This window comes from Otolemur garnettii, unplaced genomic scaffold (genome assembly GCF_000181295.1).
Source record: "Otolemur garnettii isolate 467f Iridium unplaced genomic scaffold, OtoGar3 scaffold00112, whole genome shotgun sequence".
NCBI lineage: Eukaryota > Metazoa > Chordata > Mammalia > Primates > Galagidae > Otolemur > Otolemur garnettii.
Genome location: NW_003852507.1, coordinates 3,138,903 through 3,157,050, shown reverse-complemented (window position 1 = coordinate 3,157,050; position 18,148 = coordinate 3,138,903). Strand labels below are relative to the sequence as shown.

Below are 18,148 nucleotides of genomic sequence, written 5' to 3'. Positions count from 1 at the left end.
AAAAAAAAAAAAAAGAAAGTAAAGATGAATTCCATTTTAAACATGTTCTATTTGTAGACAGTGGTATATACCCATGGAAACCTCCACCAAGAAGTTGTACTCTTTAGAATAAGGGAGATTTAAGCTGGATGTACAGGTTTTGGAGCTGTGGCATGTAAAGTTGAGAAGTGAAATCTTATAGAATCAGGAACAAAAAAGACAGGGGTGAGGACTGAGTATTAAGTATCCTTATTTAAGGCAGGAGAAAAAGAACTAGTAAGAGTAACATGAAGGAAGACTGATAACGAAGAGCTACTTGAATGCAAATAAGAGTTATTGGTGTCAAATGTGGTCAAAAGAGGGGGGAAAAGAGAAGAAAAGACAACTGAATTAGGCTGTAGATGATTGCTGGTATTCTCAAGGCAGCACAATCAATCTATTTCTAGCAGTAAAGGGTGAAGAAAATAGAGAACACATGAATCCAGCTTATAGAATTTACACATTTTGAGAAGTATGACTGTGAGATGAAGGACTGTAATGTAACAAAGCTGGAGGGGCAGCAGAAGTATGTATCTTAACAAAGAATTAAGAGAGACCCCTGTCTATAAGGTCCAAATGCTATAGGATGGGTTAGAGCATATTCAAGAGATGTTTCCACTAGCCTACAATGCGCTGAGTCTAAATTAGGAATAATAAATACTAATCAGGTACCTACCCACTTTATGCCAGACACTGTAATGAGAAATCAACTATAACTAGATACCAAATAATGCCTAATTATCTTTCTCTTTTTCTTTCATTATAAAACTTTTGGTAAGGAGGAGGAACATTCTGAAATGGATCCCAGCTATTTCATCTTAATGTTGTTTTGTGGACACCTGGAAAACACCTTTTCCTCAAAGACAGAGGAAGGTACAACAAAGTTGCAGCCACAGCCTACCTCATTTAGATCATCAATGTCATATACCTTAGCTGATTCTCAAAACCCAACAGGGACACCTTTGGGTCAACCAACACAATTCAACAACATTTCTTCTGGGCAGCTAACATCATCTGGGAAAGTTGCACCTGGACAATCAATGCCAGCTGTCCATGCCACTTCTGGGAAACCATCCACACATACTTCTGCTGGACGACCACTTGCCTCTATCACCACCAAACCACCAATACCAATGATCAACACCTCTTCCCAACAAACTGCATTACCTGTGCTCACTTCTGCCAGACAAACACCACCATCTACCCCTACTTCTACCAGAAAACCACCAATATCTGTCTATACTTCCACACAACAACTATCATTATCTGTCCACACTCCTAGAAAAAGAGAACCAACATCAACTGTCAAAAATTCTCTTAACAAAACACCAGGATTCATCTTTGAAACTACCACTAGCAAAACAATCCCACATTCTAATTCAGTAGCTGCCATATTAATTGGTGTAATTCTGATCTCTATGTTGGCAGCTATAATCATGATTGCACTATGGAAATGCCTGAGAAAACCAGTTTTAAGTGATCAAAATTGGGCAGGTAGGTCTCCATTTGCTGATGGAGAAACCCCAGACATATGTATGGATAACATTAGAGAAAATGAAGTATCCACAAAACGTACATCAATTGTTTCACTTATGACCTGGAAACCAAGCAAAAGCACACTGTTAGCAGATGACTTAGAAATTCAGTTGTTTGAATCAAGTGAAAACATTGAGGATTCCAACAATTCCAAAACACAGGAAGTTAAAGATCAAGGACATGGTACATCAGAGGATAGTGCAGACAGATCAACAATTGGCACGGCTGTTTCTTCTGCAGAAGATGCAGATCTGCCTCCACCACCTCCCCTTCTTGATTTGGAAGGACAAGAGAGTAACCAATCTGAAAAACCCACAATGATAATCGAATTTTCTCTTCCAAATGATTCTACCAGTCTCCCTCCATCTCTGGATTGTCTCGATCAAGGCTGTGAAGATCATAAAACTGAGATCAAACAGTCATTTCCACCTCCTCTTGACTCACTTAACTTGCCCCCGCCACCAGCAGATCTTATGAAAAATCAAGAAGAATTCAACACTGAGATCCAGAGTGAGGAGTTCTCTATTCCTCCTGCCTCTGATCAAGATCTTAATGAATCCCTGCCTCCGCCACCTGCAGAACTGTTGTAAATTTATTACAAAGGGCTTTTAAGCTGATCTTTCTTTCTTTAATGACTCCATCTTTTGTTTTTCTTCATATAATGAGATAAATAAAATGGCAACAGGTAGCCAAATTTAATTTTTACTCAAGAACTGTCTGAAATCTGCTCAAAGCCCATGTGCATAAGTGGAACTTTTTTAAAAAACAGTTATTAAATAGTGATCTATTTACTAGTTATAGTACCTGTCTTTAAAATAAGAGTACATTTTACTTATGTGGATGGTATGTATGTCAATAATATAACCATTCTGAAACAAGCAATCTACATGTACTTTTTATTAATCAATAGATACTTTTTCCTAAAAAGCTGTATATAAACTTATTTTGAATAAACTTATTTTTCCATTTCAGAATTTGGGGTGGAGAGAAATAAGCGGTTAAATACGTATATACTCCAAGTTTTAAACTAAATCAAGTATTAAATATTCCAAGTCTTTAGGGGTGAGAGATTAAAAAGTATGTTTGAGGCTCGGCGCCTATAGCTCAACCGGCTAAGGTGCCAGCCACATACACCTAAGGTGGCGGGTTTGAATCCCCAGCCTGGACCCGCCAAACAACAATGACAGCTGCAACCAAAAAATAGCCGGGCGTTGTGGCAGGCGCCTGTGGTCCCAGCTACTTGGGAGGCGGAGGCAGGATACTCGCTTGAGCCCAGGAGTTGGAGGTTGCTGTGAGCTGTAATGCCACGGCACTCTACCCAGGGGGACAGCTTGAGGCTCTGTCTCAAAAAAAAAAAAAAGTATGTTTGAAACCAGAGAAATTTTGCTTTTGGGCTTATTGGAAATAGTCAAACATATTAAATCACCAAATTGAGGCATTAGGAACATTTATCCTGAATAAAAAAAAATGAGCATGCGCCATGAGTATACAATGTACACTTTTGAAAATAATATTGGGGAAGTATGAATTTTAAATCTAGCCTCTTAAGTTTCTGCTTTATAAGGACCCAAAGAAAACTGAATCTTACAAGGAAATTAAAGAATCTATGCCTTCATTCTAAAGTTGGATGATTTTCCAAGGAAAGATGGTTCTCAACTTTTCATTAAACTTATATTTTCTGAAACTAACTCTTTAAACTCATAAACCACTTTTCTTACGCAGAATTTCATCTTTACCCACTAGCTGACAATTCATAAATCTGAGTTATTACAGTTGGGATGGACCTGAGCTTTGTCAAATTTGAAGCAGAATGTGGCCAGTGGTCTACTCTTGCAGAGATGCCAGTCTGTGCCAGCAGAAGTATTCCTTTGCTCAACAAGCATATGCTCTTCCTCATCAGCCCCACCCTAACTTAAGGAAAAGTAGTCACTTAAAATGAAATGCAGCCTTACAGATAGCTTAGTCTTGCAGAACCTCTCAATGTTCTGGGATTTTTAGAACACAGTATTTATTCGTAACACTAGTGTTGAGAAACTAATAACATTCCATCTTTAATAAAAACTAGCAAGCTTCAAGAGATTAGAATTTTATACACAATATTTCTCTCCTTAAATCTTTCAAGCCATCTCTCATGGACCATTAAGGGTTTATATCTGCAGAAGCATTTCCTTGACCTTCCTTCTTTTCTTGAATAAGCATGATGTTTACTGTCATATTACATTGGTACTCTTCTGCCTTCCTTACTAAAAGGTTTCTTTCCTTGTTTTTTTAAACGTAGCACTTTTAAGGCTGATTTACCCAGAAGCAATTTGTAGGTTGAGAATACCCTTTATTCTTCTGAATTTTCAGTATTTTAGTTAGGATAAAGTATAATATTTTTATACTCAGTCAAGTCTTTGACTTGCCTTAAATCATCATAATTTTTCTCATTTTATGGTTAAGACCATTATCTAGTGGGCTCTCTTCACATTTTTGCTCCATTCACTTCCTTATTTTCTGGAAAACAGATAAGGAAATATACAGAAAAAATACCAACTTTCTTAGATAAGGAGCTGATAACCTCTTCTAGTTTCTTTAAATACTACAGGGAACTTTTCTCTTTCTGTTCATGGTACAACAGATGGACAGACTACTGGCAGCAGCTACTTTTTTTTTTTTTTGAGACAGAGCCTCAAGCTGTCCCCCTGGGTAGAGTACCGTGGCATTACAGCTCACAGCAACCTCCAACTCCTGGGCTCAAGCGAGTCTCCTGCCTCCGCCTCCCAAGTAGCTGGGACCACAGGCGCCCGCCACAACGCCCGGCTATTTTTTGGTTGCAGCCGTCATTGTTGTTTGGCGGGTCCGGGCTGGGGATTCGAACCTGCCACCTTAGGTGTACGTGGCTGGCGCCTTAGCCAGTTGAGCTATAGGTGCCGAGCCAGCAGCTACTTTTTTTATGTTATCTTTCTTTTCAAAGACAGTTTCTGCTGAGGGAAAAATAATTCATATTTCTGCATACAATTTTCCCCACTGAAGTCAGTAGAAGCTCAGCAGCTAAACAGTGGAAATCCTTGCTTAATCAGCAGGAAGGACTGCAAGCTAATTAAAGAAATACAGGGAAGAAGAAATGCTAGAACAAAGAAAAACCTAGAGAAAAGATTAAAGAACTGGGACTCAGAGCAGAAAGTTTATTTCATGAATACAGAAAAAGACCAAGGCACAGGGGAATAAAAGGCAGACTGAACTTCATACCATATCCCAGTGGTAGTAGTCAGAAACAATCTTTAAGACCACTTGGTCCAACTCCTCTTATTACTGCTGTGAACATAGAACTAGGGAAAACAAGTGACTTATTACTGAGAAGTGATACTACAATCTGAGTTTACGTCTTACCTCCTGATCCAGTCTTTTTTCACTAATACGGGACCAAAGAGCACATTTGAAACACACATTTCACACAAATATTCTATTTAGTGTTGGGAGTGGGGAAATAATGAATTAGATGAAGGTGGCCTACATTACCTAATTCTGATCAAAAAGTAAAACAGAAAAATATGATTAAGAAAACAGATCAATGGAACAGAATAGCAAGTCCAGAAATAAACTCAAATATCAAATCAGTGGGAACAAGTACTCAGACAACTGGATGGACATTACACTATATCAGAATAAATACCAAGTAGACCAGAGGTCTAAATATATATGAAATTCTACAAGTAATAGAAGAAATTATGGGTAAATTTCCTTATAATCTGGAAGTGAAAAAATCTTCCTAGCCAAGATTCAAACTCTAGAAGTGATAAAAAGGAAAAAGAGGTAAGAGGAGAGAGGACCAAAAACAAAAACAAAACAAAACAAAACAAAAAACCCCAAGAAGGAAAGAAAAAGAAAAATGAAATTAAATTATATGAATCTCTTAAAATGTCAAACATACACCCACACACACTTACACCCTACTCTAATAAAATCAAAAGACAAATGGTAAACTGGAAAAAAATAGATTGGAGCTTAAGACAAGCACCAGTATCTCTAAAATTTAAAAAAGCTCCTAAATGTATGGGATATGGGACTGAAACACAGAACACAATAAAAAATTTGCAAAACATAAAGATAGTCACAAAAAAAAAAATATAGTCACAGATAAAAAAACTTAAATGGTCCTTAAAAACATACATAAAAATATACAATATTCTTTGTAATTAGAGAGACACATTTGAAATTACACTGTGACGCTACCTTCCTCTCAGACTGACATAAATATAAAAGTTCAACAAGGTCTACAGTACGGCTACACAGAACCAGACATCCTGACCCACTATTGATGGGACTGCAAAATGGTATAGTTAATGATGAGGAATAGATGACATCTGGAAAAATTCCAAATGCATTTACCATTTTACCCAGAAATCCTACTTCTAGGAATCTTTTATAAAAATGCGGAATTATTTAGGCATAAGGGTATTCACTGCAGCATTATTTGTGAGAACAGAAGTCTGGAAACAAACCAGATGCCCACCAATTGGGAACTGGTTGAATAAACAATGATAGATTCCCAAATGGAGTACTGTGTATCACAAAATGAATGAGAGACACCTAGATAGTGATATGGAGTGGTCCTCAAGACATAGTAAGAAAAAAGGGAACAAGTTGTTCAACAGTATATATAGTATAAAACCTTTTATGTGAGAAGGGGGGATAAAAACAATACACAGAAATACATATTTCTGTATGTTTTCAAAAAGTAATACTATTAAGATACAACCAAAGCTAATAAAAATTGTCACCAATAGAAAAAAGGAGATAGGATGGGGAAAACAGATGCACAATTTCTCTGAAAACACCTTACTACATAATTCTGACTTAAGTGATCCTAAAAAACTGAAAACTAAAATGAAATAAACCTAACTTTATGTGAGGTTGGTGATACTAAAACACAGAGAAAATAATTATTTCAAATTGCATCAGAACACAGAATTCACTATAGATCCTTACTGAAATATATTCTAAGAACAAACAGAAATGCAAAGAAATCTTAAACCTTATATGTGACAGTGGGTAATCTAATTGTAGCAATCCTGGTATTATTTTGAAACTATTGTGAGATGATGCAAATAAGCAATTATGTTAATAATATTAGGAACCATTTGTAGGATATGTGGGGGATAGAAGAACAAATTAAATCTTCCTATGGAGGCTCGGCGCCTATGGCTCAATCGGCTGAGGCGCCAGCCACGTACACCTAGGGGGGCGGGTTCGAATCCCCAGCCCGGACCCGCCAAGACAACAATGACGGCTGCAACCAACAGATAGCCGGGCGTTGTGGCGGGCGCCTGTGGTCCCAGCTACTTGGGAGGCGGAGGCAGGAGACTCGCTTGAGCCCAGGAGTAGGAGGTTGCTGTGAGCTGTAATGCCACGGTACTCTACCCAGGGGGACAGCTTGAGGCTCTGTCTAAAAAAAAAAATCTTCCTATGGAAGTAAAGAGAAAAATCCAGAATAAGTAATATTCTAGAGAACATCTGACTGATTTATGGCAACAAGCCAGTGGGATGGGGGAAAAAAAGGTGGGACATGGGCAAAAAGACTGATCCACTGGGATTTAGACTTGATGATTTCTACCCTGTTAGTTCTTACATGCTTTTAAAATACACTATTGAGTACTCTTGGTTATATTTAGTGGGAAATTCAGTCTAAACAGCCAACCATATTAACAAAAACTGACAATATTTGACTCTCAAATAAGCAGAGAACAAAATATTATCTATCAATTTAAAAAATAATGGAAAACTGGACAATATTTGACTCTCAAATAAGCATAGCACAAAATATTTAAGAAATAATGGAAAACTGGAACTACTGAATAATATGGAATAGCCCTTCCCTGCAGGGATGGTTTGTTATACTTTCACAATGCTGGGGGTAATATATCCTAGGATACAAAAGAATAAGCAAATTAATTTACTGCTTAAAATAGAACATAAAATTTGCTCAAATAGCTAATATGAATAATATCTCAAGTAAGTTGTTAACACATACTTTTTAAGTCTCTAAACAATTATTCTTTGGGGGGGGTAATAGTAATACACTATTATTTTAATGTCATGAGAATTTCTAAAAGCATAAGCAAAGAACAAATTGTTTTAATTCAAATATATTGAAATGATCCCCTTTTTTCTTTCTCTCTCTCTTTTTTTTAAGAGACAGGGTCTTGCTGCATTGCCCAGGCTGGAGTACAATGGCACCAATCATAGCTCATTGCAGCCTCAAACTCCTAGGCTCAAGCAATCCTCCTAACTCAGCTTCCCAAATAGCTATGACTATATGCACATGAGCCATCACACCTGGCTTCCTGTTTTCTTTTTGAGAATTTTTTTTTTTTTTGGCTGGGGCTGGGTTTGAACCTGCCACCTCCGGCATATGGGGCCGGTGCCCTACCCTTTTTGAGCCATAGGTGCCGCCCTCTTTTTGAGAATTTTATAATAATCTTTGAATAATACAAAGTAACTTAGTTATGTCCCCAAATGTGAAATGAGAAACACTGCCACTGCTATCCTACTGGAATTTCCTATAATATGTGGCAGATTCTAAACTTGATATAGCCTAAACCTAGTTCATTTGAATACTATTTCTTTAAAACAAAAAGTACTGGTAAGTGTAACAAAAACGGATAATTCGACTTCTGCATTGATAAAATGTGAGACTTTCTAAAATTAAAAGGAGAGATTTAAGTGTTTGGTAAATTGACCCTCAGTCGTATTTCTTGCAATGTAACAGTGTGTATGTCCATTCCCTAGTTCCATAATATTGCTGAATGTAGTATTTTTAACACATTACTTTCAAGCACTATGATTAATGACTGGTTTCTGAAATCCATAGAAAGAAATCCTCAAAGTAAAGTGGCAATAAAGCACCTAATCAATAACAAATTTCTTTTTTTTGGTCGCCAATGAACATTTATTGAGTGTCCCCATGTGCACAGCTTTGAACTTGGCGATCACAGAATGCACTGGGGGAAGGGAGGGGGGAGCAAAGCAAGGGACCAGGTATGGGAGAGTACCCCTGGGAAAGGTAGTCCCTGCTGGAGCCGCCAATAACAAATTTCTAATGCTGCAGACTTGTAAAACGTAGATACTTTTCAAGGAACACTAGTTTTATACAAAAAGAGACTACTTTCTTTTCTAAGAAAAACAAACTTCAAATTTTAATACAATAAATTCTATTTAAGGTATAATCCAAATAATGGTAAGCATAATTTTGGTGAAAAACACAAGATTTAGTAACACAGCATAAAGGGATTTTCCTTACGTGATGTGCTAATATAACTGATTTTTAAATGGTGACAATTTGCTAATAAAAATGCCACAACTTTACTTTTTTTTTTTTAATTTAAAGATGAAATTGTCCAGGCTGGAGTGCAGTGGCTATTCACAAGCACTCCAGACTCAAACTCCTGGGCTCAAGAGATCTTCCTGCCTCAGCTTCCAAAGTAACTGGGACTACAGGCATGTACCACCATGCTTGGCTCTTGCTTTGTTAAGCTAAACTGAACATTTCTGAAAATCATATTTGAGTTTTAACAGATTTAAATAATCAGTCCACGGAAGAGTGGAATAGAAGGTATCATAAATCTGATTTCATTTTATAAAATTTGCAACTGAAGTTCTCTCTTACATTATTTCACGTAATTTTAAAACTACAAGCTGCGGCTGGGTGCAGTAGCTCACACCTGTAATACTAGCACTCTGGGAAGCCACAGTGGGTGGACTGCTTGAGTTCACAAGTTTGAGACCAACCTGAGCAAAACTGAGGCAAGAGGATCTCTTGAGCCCAAAAGTTGGAGGTTGCTGTGGGGCTATTACCCCAGAACACAGGCCCTCTACCCAGGGGGATACCTTGAGACTCTGTCTCAAAAAAAAAAAAAAAAAAGAACAACAAAAACAAAAACCAAAAGAACCCTACAAGATGCTTTCTCACAAAGAAGAAATGTGAAACACGGAAGAAATCACCTAAAGTTGTTATTTTTAAAATAAGAAATCAAATAAGTACCGAAGATGACTATGGAAAAACAATACTCACGTCCACTTAACCATTTAAAGTAAGTTTTGAGGAAAAAACCCTTTAACCCCCAATACATAAAATAAAACATGTTTATTTTATCATAAAAAAATGAATTAGAAGTGTAAGATGCTCATTTTAAAATGTAGCCTAAATTATGTGTAACCTTGGTCAAATGATCCTTTATATCAGAAAGATAAAGAGAAAATAATCATATTTAACTAAGCACTCCTTACCTCCTAAATGGGAAGATGAAACATTTAAGTGGTTAACAAATTTGGAAGGCTGACTAAACATAAAAATCACTATATTGGGGGAGGACATAAAAATCAAATAAATGATAGGACAATTGTACCATTTTAGAAAAGAACATTAAAGGCAGGAGTTAAAAATAGCTTAAGTAGAAAACTATCAATGAGAGAGATCAAATTCACTTTCAACATTTTTTAATACGTGAAAAGAATGAAGAGTAGAGTCATTAAAAAGAATCACAAATTATCATTGAGGCAAATGTTGAACCCAAGCTTAGACAAATACATAGAAAGAAGGGCAGCTCTAATATGCATAGGGTAATCTATAGCAAATCTGAGATATATAGGTATGCTTAATGTCGTAAGTTAAAAAAATTTGCTCATTTTGGTGCGTGTGCACCTCTTGCCATAAATTTGAGTCAGCACCAATGACAGCTCTGCAGTCCTCCTATGTGGGACTGATCAGGTGGTTGCAGAGCTTCAGCTCACAGCAACACAATGCAGCTGAGCAGGCAAGCACAGCCCTCAGCCAGAAACGGTTCCGACTCTCCAGAACAAGACGACCTTTAAGCTTTAAGTTTCCGAGAGAAAATGAGATGCTGATGTTGAAGACGACACTACGGTAAGCTATTATTTAAATCAGTAAAAGATCGACTTCAGAATTTGTTTTCCTTTTTCTTTTTTTAAAGAAAAAGCCAATGTTAGGATTGAGTATGTATTCAATAGCAAGTGCATGCACCAGAAATCTGCTGCAGTGTCAGTTAAGAGATTTCTTTTAAATATTTATTCACTTAGTAAGTAACACATTGTTTTCCTTGAGAATTGGCACTGAAATATACAGAAAAAAATAATTTTATAAACACGAGGTTTAAAGGTCTGGTGTTCCTCAGATTTTTCAAGTGTCTTAAAATGTTTTACAAGGATGTATTTATCCTAAAAAAGACAAAGATGAAATTTCAAAGAATTTCTTTAAATAAATTCTTACCCTACACAAACGCACATACACTATTACATTACTGCAGAGATTTAAAAAAAAAGACATGACAGCCATTTTTTCCTATTTGAGTAAGAAAGCATATTATCAAAAATAGTAATAGCTTAAGACTGTAATTCTTTATTTGCAGAGAATGACATTTTATCATATTAAGTCTCCAGGAAGATGCATAAGAAAGAATATGGTTAAAAAAAAAAAAAAGAAGAAAAAGAAAAGAAACGAGGGAAGGAAAGCAAATGCAGAAGAGAGTAGGGAGAGAGTCTCTCTCTACCACATAGCCCCAATTGAAGGATTAAGCAATTGGACTATAAATGAAGGGGAGCTTTGTTAGTTTAATCACTGGAACAATTATAAAAGGACTCAACAACAACGAGGTTTATTGAAAATTTTGCCTAATGCTAACTGACCCATGCAGATGCCTAAATTGTATTTGCATATTAAAAGAAGGGTATATCTGTTTGTTTCCAGGCTTTGATGGAATATCAGATATTGAAAATGTCTCCCTGCCTGTTCATCCTTCTATTTCTCACACCTGGTATTTTGTGCATTTGTCCTCTCCAATGTATATGCACAGAGAGGCACAGGAATGTGGACTGTTCAGGCAAAAACTTGACTACATTACCATCTGGACTGCAAGAGAATATTATACACTTAAACCTGTCTTATAACCACTTTACTGATCTGCATAACCAGTTAACCCAATATACCAATCTGAGGACCCTGGACATTTCAAACAACAGGCTGGAAAGCTTGCCTGCTCAGTTACCTCGGTCTCTCTGGAACATGTATGCTGCTAACAACAACATTAAACTTCTTGACAAATCTGATACTGCCTATCAGTGGAACCTTAAATATCTGGATGTTTCTAAGAATATGCTGGAAAAGGTTGTCCTCATTAAAAATACACTAAGAAGTCTCGAGGTTCTCAACCTCAGTAGTAACAAACTTTGGACAGTTCCAACCAACATGCCCTCCAAACTACATATTGTAGACCTGTCTAATAATTCCTTGACACAAATCCTTCCAGGAACATTAATAAACCTCACAAATCTCACACATCTTTACCTGCACAACAATAAGTTCACATTCATTCCAGATCAATCTTTTAATCAACTGTTTCAGTTGCAAGAAATAACCCTTTATAACAACAGGTGGTCATGTGACCACAAACAAAACATTACTTACTTATTGAAGTGGATGATGGAAACAAAAGCCCATGTGATAGGGACTCCCTGTTCTAACCAAATATCATCTGTAAAGGAACATACAATATATCCCACACCTTCTGGATTTACTTCAAGCGTATTCACTGTAAGTGGGATGCAGACAGTGGACCCCAATAATTCTCTGAGCATGGTAACTCAACCCAAAGTGACCAAAATACCCAAACAATATCGAACAAGGGAAACAACGTTTGGTGCCACTCTAAGCAAAGATACCACCTTTACTAGCACTGATAAGGCTTTTGTGCCCTATCCAGAAGATACATCCACAGAAACCATCAAAACACATGAAGCAGCAGCTGCAACTCTAACTATTCATCTCCAAGATGGAATGGTTACAAACACAAGCCTCACTAGCTCAACAAAATCATCCCCAACACCCATGACCCTAAGTATCACTAGTGGCATGCCAAATAATTTCTCTGAAATGCCTCAACAAAGCACAACCCTTAACTTACGGAGGGAAGAGACAACCACAAATGTAAAGACTCACTTACCTTCTGTGGCAAGTGCTTGGGAAGTAAACGCTCCATTTCTCTTAATGCTCAATGTTGTGGTCATGCTGGCTGCCTGAGGGTCTGTATTTTCTGAAACTAATGAAAGTACTCCTCCTTGATGTACAGCTGGGAAAATAGTCCCCTATCTAAACAGTGATTCAAGCTATATTAAGTATTCAAGAAAGCCAGTCTTACATTTCTGACTGATGTAAATGAAGTAACTTGTATTAAATAAAACAAGTGCACAATGTCTTGGTACTTGCTGCTATTTTACTGTCTTAATTAAGTACAACTAATGAGTTTTTTTAATGAAATATTTTCTTTTTAAGGCTTCAATTTATTGCACAAAATATAAAGCATCTAAACTTTAATATGTATTTTATGTATGTTTACACTGTCAAATGTGGGGAAAAATAAAAGGTCTATGCTCATAACTGTGTTATCTGGCTTTCTAGTCATACCAACTCAATCTAACAGAACTCAAAATGACTTAACCACTTTTGTTGTAGGGTACCTTGATAAAATCTTTAACGAGAATAAAATGTCAGTATTCAAGGATTTTTGACACTAATTCAAATCATGGCTGCCAACCCATGAATGGTTATGCCACATTATTATTTTATACACAAGCCGTAATTGTTTTAAATCTAAATGATGTCCTGCTTCTGAGGAACTCTTGGCTACTTTACAGATTATATAATGGACAAAAGCCCTTCAAAAAGTTAGAAAACATTAGGCTTAGCATTTTAATAAGGAAAGTTTAACAGCTTTGCTTTCTGCATTTAAGTATTAAAAAAAATAAAATGGAAAGTTTTAAAGTCACAAAGAAGTATTTTTAGTGTATATTTAATAAAAAATTTAAATGTTTACAAAAAATTTTTAAATATTTACAAAATTTAAATTCTACTACACGGAGAGAGAAACTATCTTTTGTATGTAAGAAACTAGAATCTGACTTACCTAAATTAAAAATAAGATTACTTTAAGGACAAAATCATGGGGTCTAACAAATTGGGTAGGAAAGGTCTAAGGGTAAAACGGATGAAATTCATTTGGTGCTATAACCAAGTGATGCACCCAGTAAAGCAGATGTAAGACTTGGGCTGGGCACGGGACAGATCTTGACACTTCAAATCAAACTGCATCAGGACTCTTAACTACAAATATAAAAGCCACCTTATGAATCAGTGACAAACATAATAGCCAAGAGGCAGCAAAAAAGACCCTGAAACAAGACTAGATGAAAACACCAAGATTGCATAATTGAGAAGGGTAAGACACAAATAAGGTATTTAATTTGTGAGAAATACAGAAAAGTCTAATTTCAACAATTCTTAGAGTTGGGGAAAAAGAACAGAAAGAAATTTGTATACTTCTTTCTAAGAAACTTTAAAAATTCAGATAGCCTTAAAAATTCAGATAGCCTTCATTTCTAGTTAGAGAGAGAGAAATAACATTCTAACATGTTCTTTTTTTTCTTTTAAAGGACAAGGGTAATGGAAAAATTACTATTATGCTTCAATAATACAATTATCGTCTAATGCTGTCTAGTGCAGTGGCTAATACTTTTCTCCTTGGAAAACCTGAATGGCTCACAATGTCAGGGAATCTCTCCATTAAGAAACAGGGTTATCTGAAAAAAAGTCTCCTAAATGACTTTAAAATGCATTACCTCTCTAAATAGGCAAGTTGTCCCTACTCCTGCCCAAATATTGATCTAATACCCTCACCGTATGCAATAGAGGCCAGGTGCTTAAATAATCCCCAGTCTACCACACATGTTTTTAAACAAGCATGTCTTGTTTAAAAAAACAGAATGCAGGTTTTTTAGTGGTAACTGTCTTTTACCATGAGGGTACCAAGAATTCAGTGCTGTCTCAGAATTCCTACAAGGAAAAGTGGCAAGAAAGTGGAATTATGGAATACAATATTAGAAGTCCCCACAGTCTTGGCATACCCATATTCCTAAATGCAGTAATGTTACTGTTGTTAGGTTTAATATTATATCTGCATGTTCAAGCCCAATGCTATGAGAAATTCACATATACAGAAATGCTCAAGCTCTATTCAGGGGTGTCCAACCTTTCCCATAAGCCACAGGCAGATTTTTTGAGGCCTGTTTCCTTATCTGTGTTGTCGGATACAGTGAAAAGTATGCATGGACCTTTTTTTCCCTTTGCTTGTTAGCTTTTGTTATGTGTTTGTGTACCCAAGACAACACTTATTCTTCCAATTTATAGCAGAGAAGAGAAAAGGTTGGACATCCCTACAAGTTACGAGCAAGAGAATGCAAGAATGTGCTTGATTAAGTGTCTCCTCTTCCACCCTCTAGAATTCAGGTTTAGATATTAGTGAAATAGGAACCCAGAAGAATGTCAGAGAAATATTTACTTACCACAGCAAATAAGATGCGTCCTATGGCTAACTTAAAACATCCCAATGTGTGCTATTCAATAATCTTCCGTAACAATGCTATGAAGCAATAGCAAATCCTTTAGCTGACACCAAAAATGTCAGACAAGAGTCAACCCAAAATCCTTAATAAAACGATTCCTTATCAGATATATTTTAAGAAATAGGTAAAAAATGATATGATACCATGCATTGCAAACTACCAGCCAACTCACACTGGTGAAAAGTAACTTAATATTTCCACTAAAGTCACAATCAAAATAAAGATGCCCAGTATTGCCAATCTTTTTAACACTTGGGAAATTATGAAAAATAATAAAAATCCAAAGGATTTGTTAGGAATGCCTTAAGAAATATAACTTTATATATGTATATATATACACACACACACACACAACAGAATAAATATGGAAACATTAACGGTTTCCCCACATACTGGCAACAAATAATTAGAAAACTATGGAAAAATATACAATGTCAAGAAGTAACACTCATATGAAATATGTAGGCTCAAATGAGGAAAAGGTGAAAAACATTAATGAGAACTATAAACTAAAAACTGATGGAGGCTAGGCATAGTGGCCCACACTTGTAATGTGAGGGGGAAGCAGGAGTAGCACCTGAGGCCAAGAGTTCGAGCCCATACTAGCAATGTAGCAAGACCAGGTCTCTGTAAAAAATTTTAAAAAACAGAAAAAATACTAAGATTCCCAGCAAATAAATGGGCAAAAGATACAAACATTATATGGCTGGGAAATGCAAAAAAGATATGATGTCATGGCAGCATCTATGGCTCAGTGAGTAGGGTGCTGGCCCTATATAACAAGGGTGGTGGGTTCAAACCTGGCCCTGGCCAAACTGCAAGAAAAAATAGCCGGGTGTTGTGGCAGACGCCTGTAGTCCCAGCTACTCGGGAGGCTGAATGAGGCAAGAGAATCAACTAAGCCCAAGAGCTGGAGGTTGCTGTGAGCTGTGATGCTACAGCACTCTACCAAGGGTGACAAAGTGAGACTCTGACTCTTAGAAAAAAAAAAAGATATAATATCATTTCTCACTATTAAAATCATAAGCAATTAAAAAAAAAATAACTAACAAAAATCAGGGCAGTGCCTTAGCTCAAGGAGTAGGGCACTGGCCCCATATACCAGAGATGGCAGGTCCAAACCCAGGCCCAGCAGAAAACTGGAAAAAAAGGAAAAAAAAAAAAGTAACAAAAATCTATGTTGGAAAAGGCATAGTGAAATGGCCACATTCACATACTTGTACAACTCTTTTGGACAACAATGGGCAATAAAATAAAAACTCTAACATATTTTAACCTTTAACCCAATAAATTCTAGGTAAATCAGTATTCTTTCTAGCAGAAACAAAAATGAAAACAATGCTAAATATCCACCATTAGGAAACTGATTAAGTGATGACCTACTCACCAGAATATTATGTTGCTGATAAAAATATTTATGAAGTTTTTTTTTAATTTTGAAATGTAGAGATAGCAAATAAATTATTAAAAAGATAAGCAAAAACTATAGGATAAAAACATACATCCCACAGAACTATACATAAAAACAATAACAAAAACCAATAACTATACATAAAAACAATATACCAAAATGGTAACACTATATACCAAGTATATTTTATTACCTGCCTTGTCCTTGACAAAATGGAAGAGATCTAAGCAACAAACCATTTAAATGTCTGTCCACAGCAAGTTAAGCAGGAAAGTAAGAAATGAGAATAAACAAGATGAATTATGATCAAGAATATGACAGAGTATCTATGAAGGTAAAGATTAGAGAGAGAACCACCACCAAAATTCCTATGAGCAAATATACACTGTATTAGCTTATACCTCTCCAAGGCCACTGGCAGCCAGGATTGTTCCCCCAGCAAATCTACCCAAATAAGCTCTTTTCTCCTTAAAGACAGCAACTAACAGACCCTTCAATAATTCTGAATATCTCCGTCTTATTATGTCACCCTGGATAGAGTGCTGTAGCATCACAGCTCACAGCAACCTCAAACTCTTGGGCTTAAGTGATTCTCTTGCCTCAGCCTCCCAAGTAGCTGGGACTACAGGCACCTGCCACAAAGCTCAGCTATTTTGTTGTTGTAGTTGTCATTGCTGTCTGGGGAGCCCAGGCCGGGTTTGAACCTGCCAGCTCCAGTGTATGTGGCTGGTTTCCTAACTGCTGAGCTACAGGCACTGAGCCTAAACTCTTTTTTTTTGCAGTTTTTGGCCTGGACCAGGTTTGAAACTGCCACCTCCAGTACATGGGGCCGGCACCCTACTCCTCGAGCCACAGGCACTGCCCTAAAACCTAAACTCTTAATATGGCTTTCTCTATGATCAGGTCTTTGCATCCCTTTGTAATATCATCTTAAAGTTTTCTATCTCCCTCACATTTCAGTTCTAACAAACAAAATGTCTTTTTGTTTCTCACCTGCCTTGCTCTCTTGCCATCAGGCCTTCAGACATACTGCACGTCCTCCTTGCTGCACTTCTCTCCCTCTTCTGGACCTGGCAAACCCTACTCATCCTTTTGATTTTGGAATGCTCCTAGAAATTGTTTTGGTTTTTAAACCATCTTTATCTGAATTTATAAATGTAAGAATGAATTAACACAGATCAAAGATGTGACTAGTGGGCTAACAATGACCAACTTAACGCAAGCCAAGTCGAACTTCCATGTTTATTCTAGAATCTAAGTTTCTTCCATTTATTCAAAGTTACAGCTTCGAAGTTCTGAGAAAAGGAAAGTGAAGAATGAGGAAGGATCTGGGGAGGCTACTACTTTTCATATAAAAAAACTAGTCTGGACAGTGTGGAGTGAGTTACCTTTGGAACAATTCTAAAGAAAGGTTAATTCTGATACCTGTAAACAATTCAGTATAGCAAAATTGCTTAAGGGAAGTCAGTCAAGGACACAGAAAGAAATGTCACCTCAATGTGTTAATAATGTGTTAAGTAGATGAGTTTGTTTCACACTCTGAAAACTGTGGTCTTTAGGAATGCCAGACCTAAGTCTGTTAAACATATTTAAAAACCAGGTGAGATATATGCTTAATATTTATCCTTGTCCAGAAACTCTGGCTTGAGATTCTGAATTTGTTGTAAGTCACTTAAGAGATTAAAGCACAGGCTCGGCGCCTGTGGCTCAAGTGGCTAAGGCGCCAGCCAC

The 18,148-nt window shown here is 36.7% G+C and overlaps 3 protein-coding genes across 5 annotated transcripts in view; 2 read left to right on the top strand and 1 right to left on the bottom strand.

Moving 5' to 3' along the window:
• EVI2B (ecotropic viral integration site 2B) overlaps positions 1–2,427 on the top strand; it is a 10,880-nt gene extending 8,453 nt beyond the window's left edge. The window contains exon 2 of the mRNA XM_012809759.2: positions 798–2,427. Within this exon, the coding sequence (XP_012665213.1) occupies positions 816–2,144 (1,329 nt within the window). The 5' untranslated portion in view covers positions 798–815 and the 3' untranslated portion in view covers positions 2,145–2,427. The remainder of the gene's footprint in view (positions 1–797) is intronic.
• Positions 1–18,148, bottom strand: part of NF1 (neurofibromin 1) — a 293,662-nt gene that overhangs the window by 76,816 nt on the left and 198,698 nt on the right. The gene's annotated exons all lie outside the window — the stretch shown is intronic.
• On the top strand, positions 11,169–12,801 carry OMG (oligodendrocyte myelin glycoprotein). Its single transcript, XM_023517508.1, has one exon. The coding sequence runs from the start codon at positions 11,306–11,308 to the stop codon at positions 12,626–12,628; it is 1,323 nt and encodes a 440-aa protein (XP_023373276.1). The 5' UTR covers positions 11,169–11,305; the 3' UTR covers positions 12,629–12,801.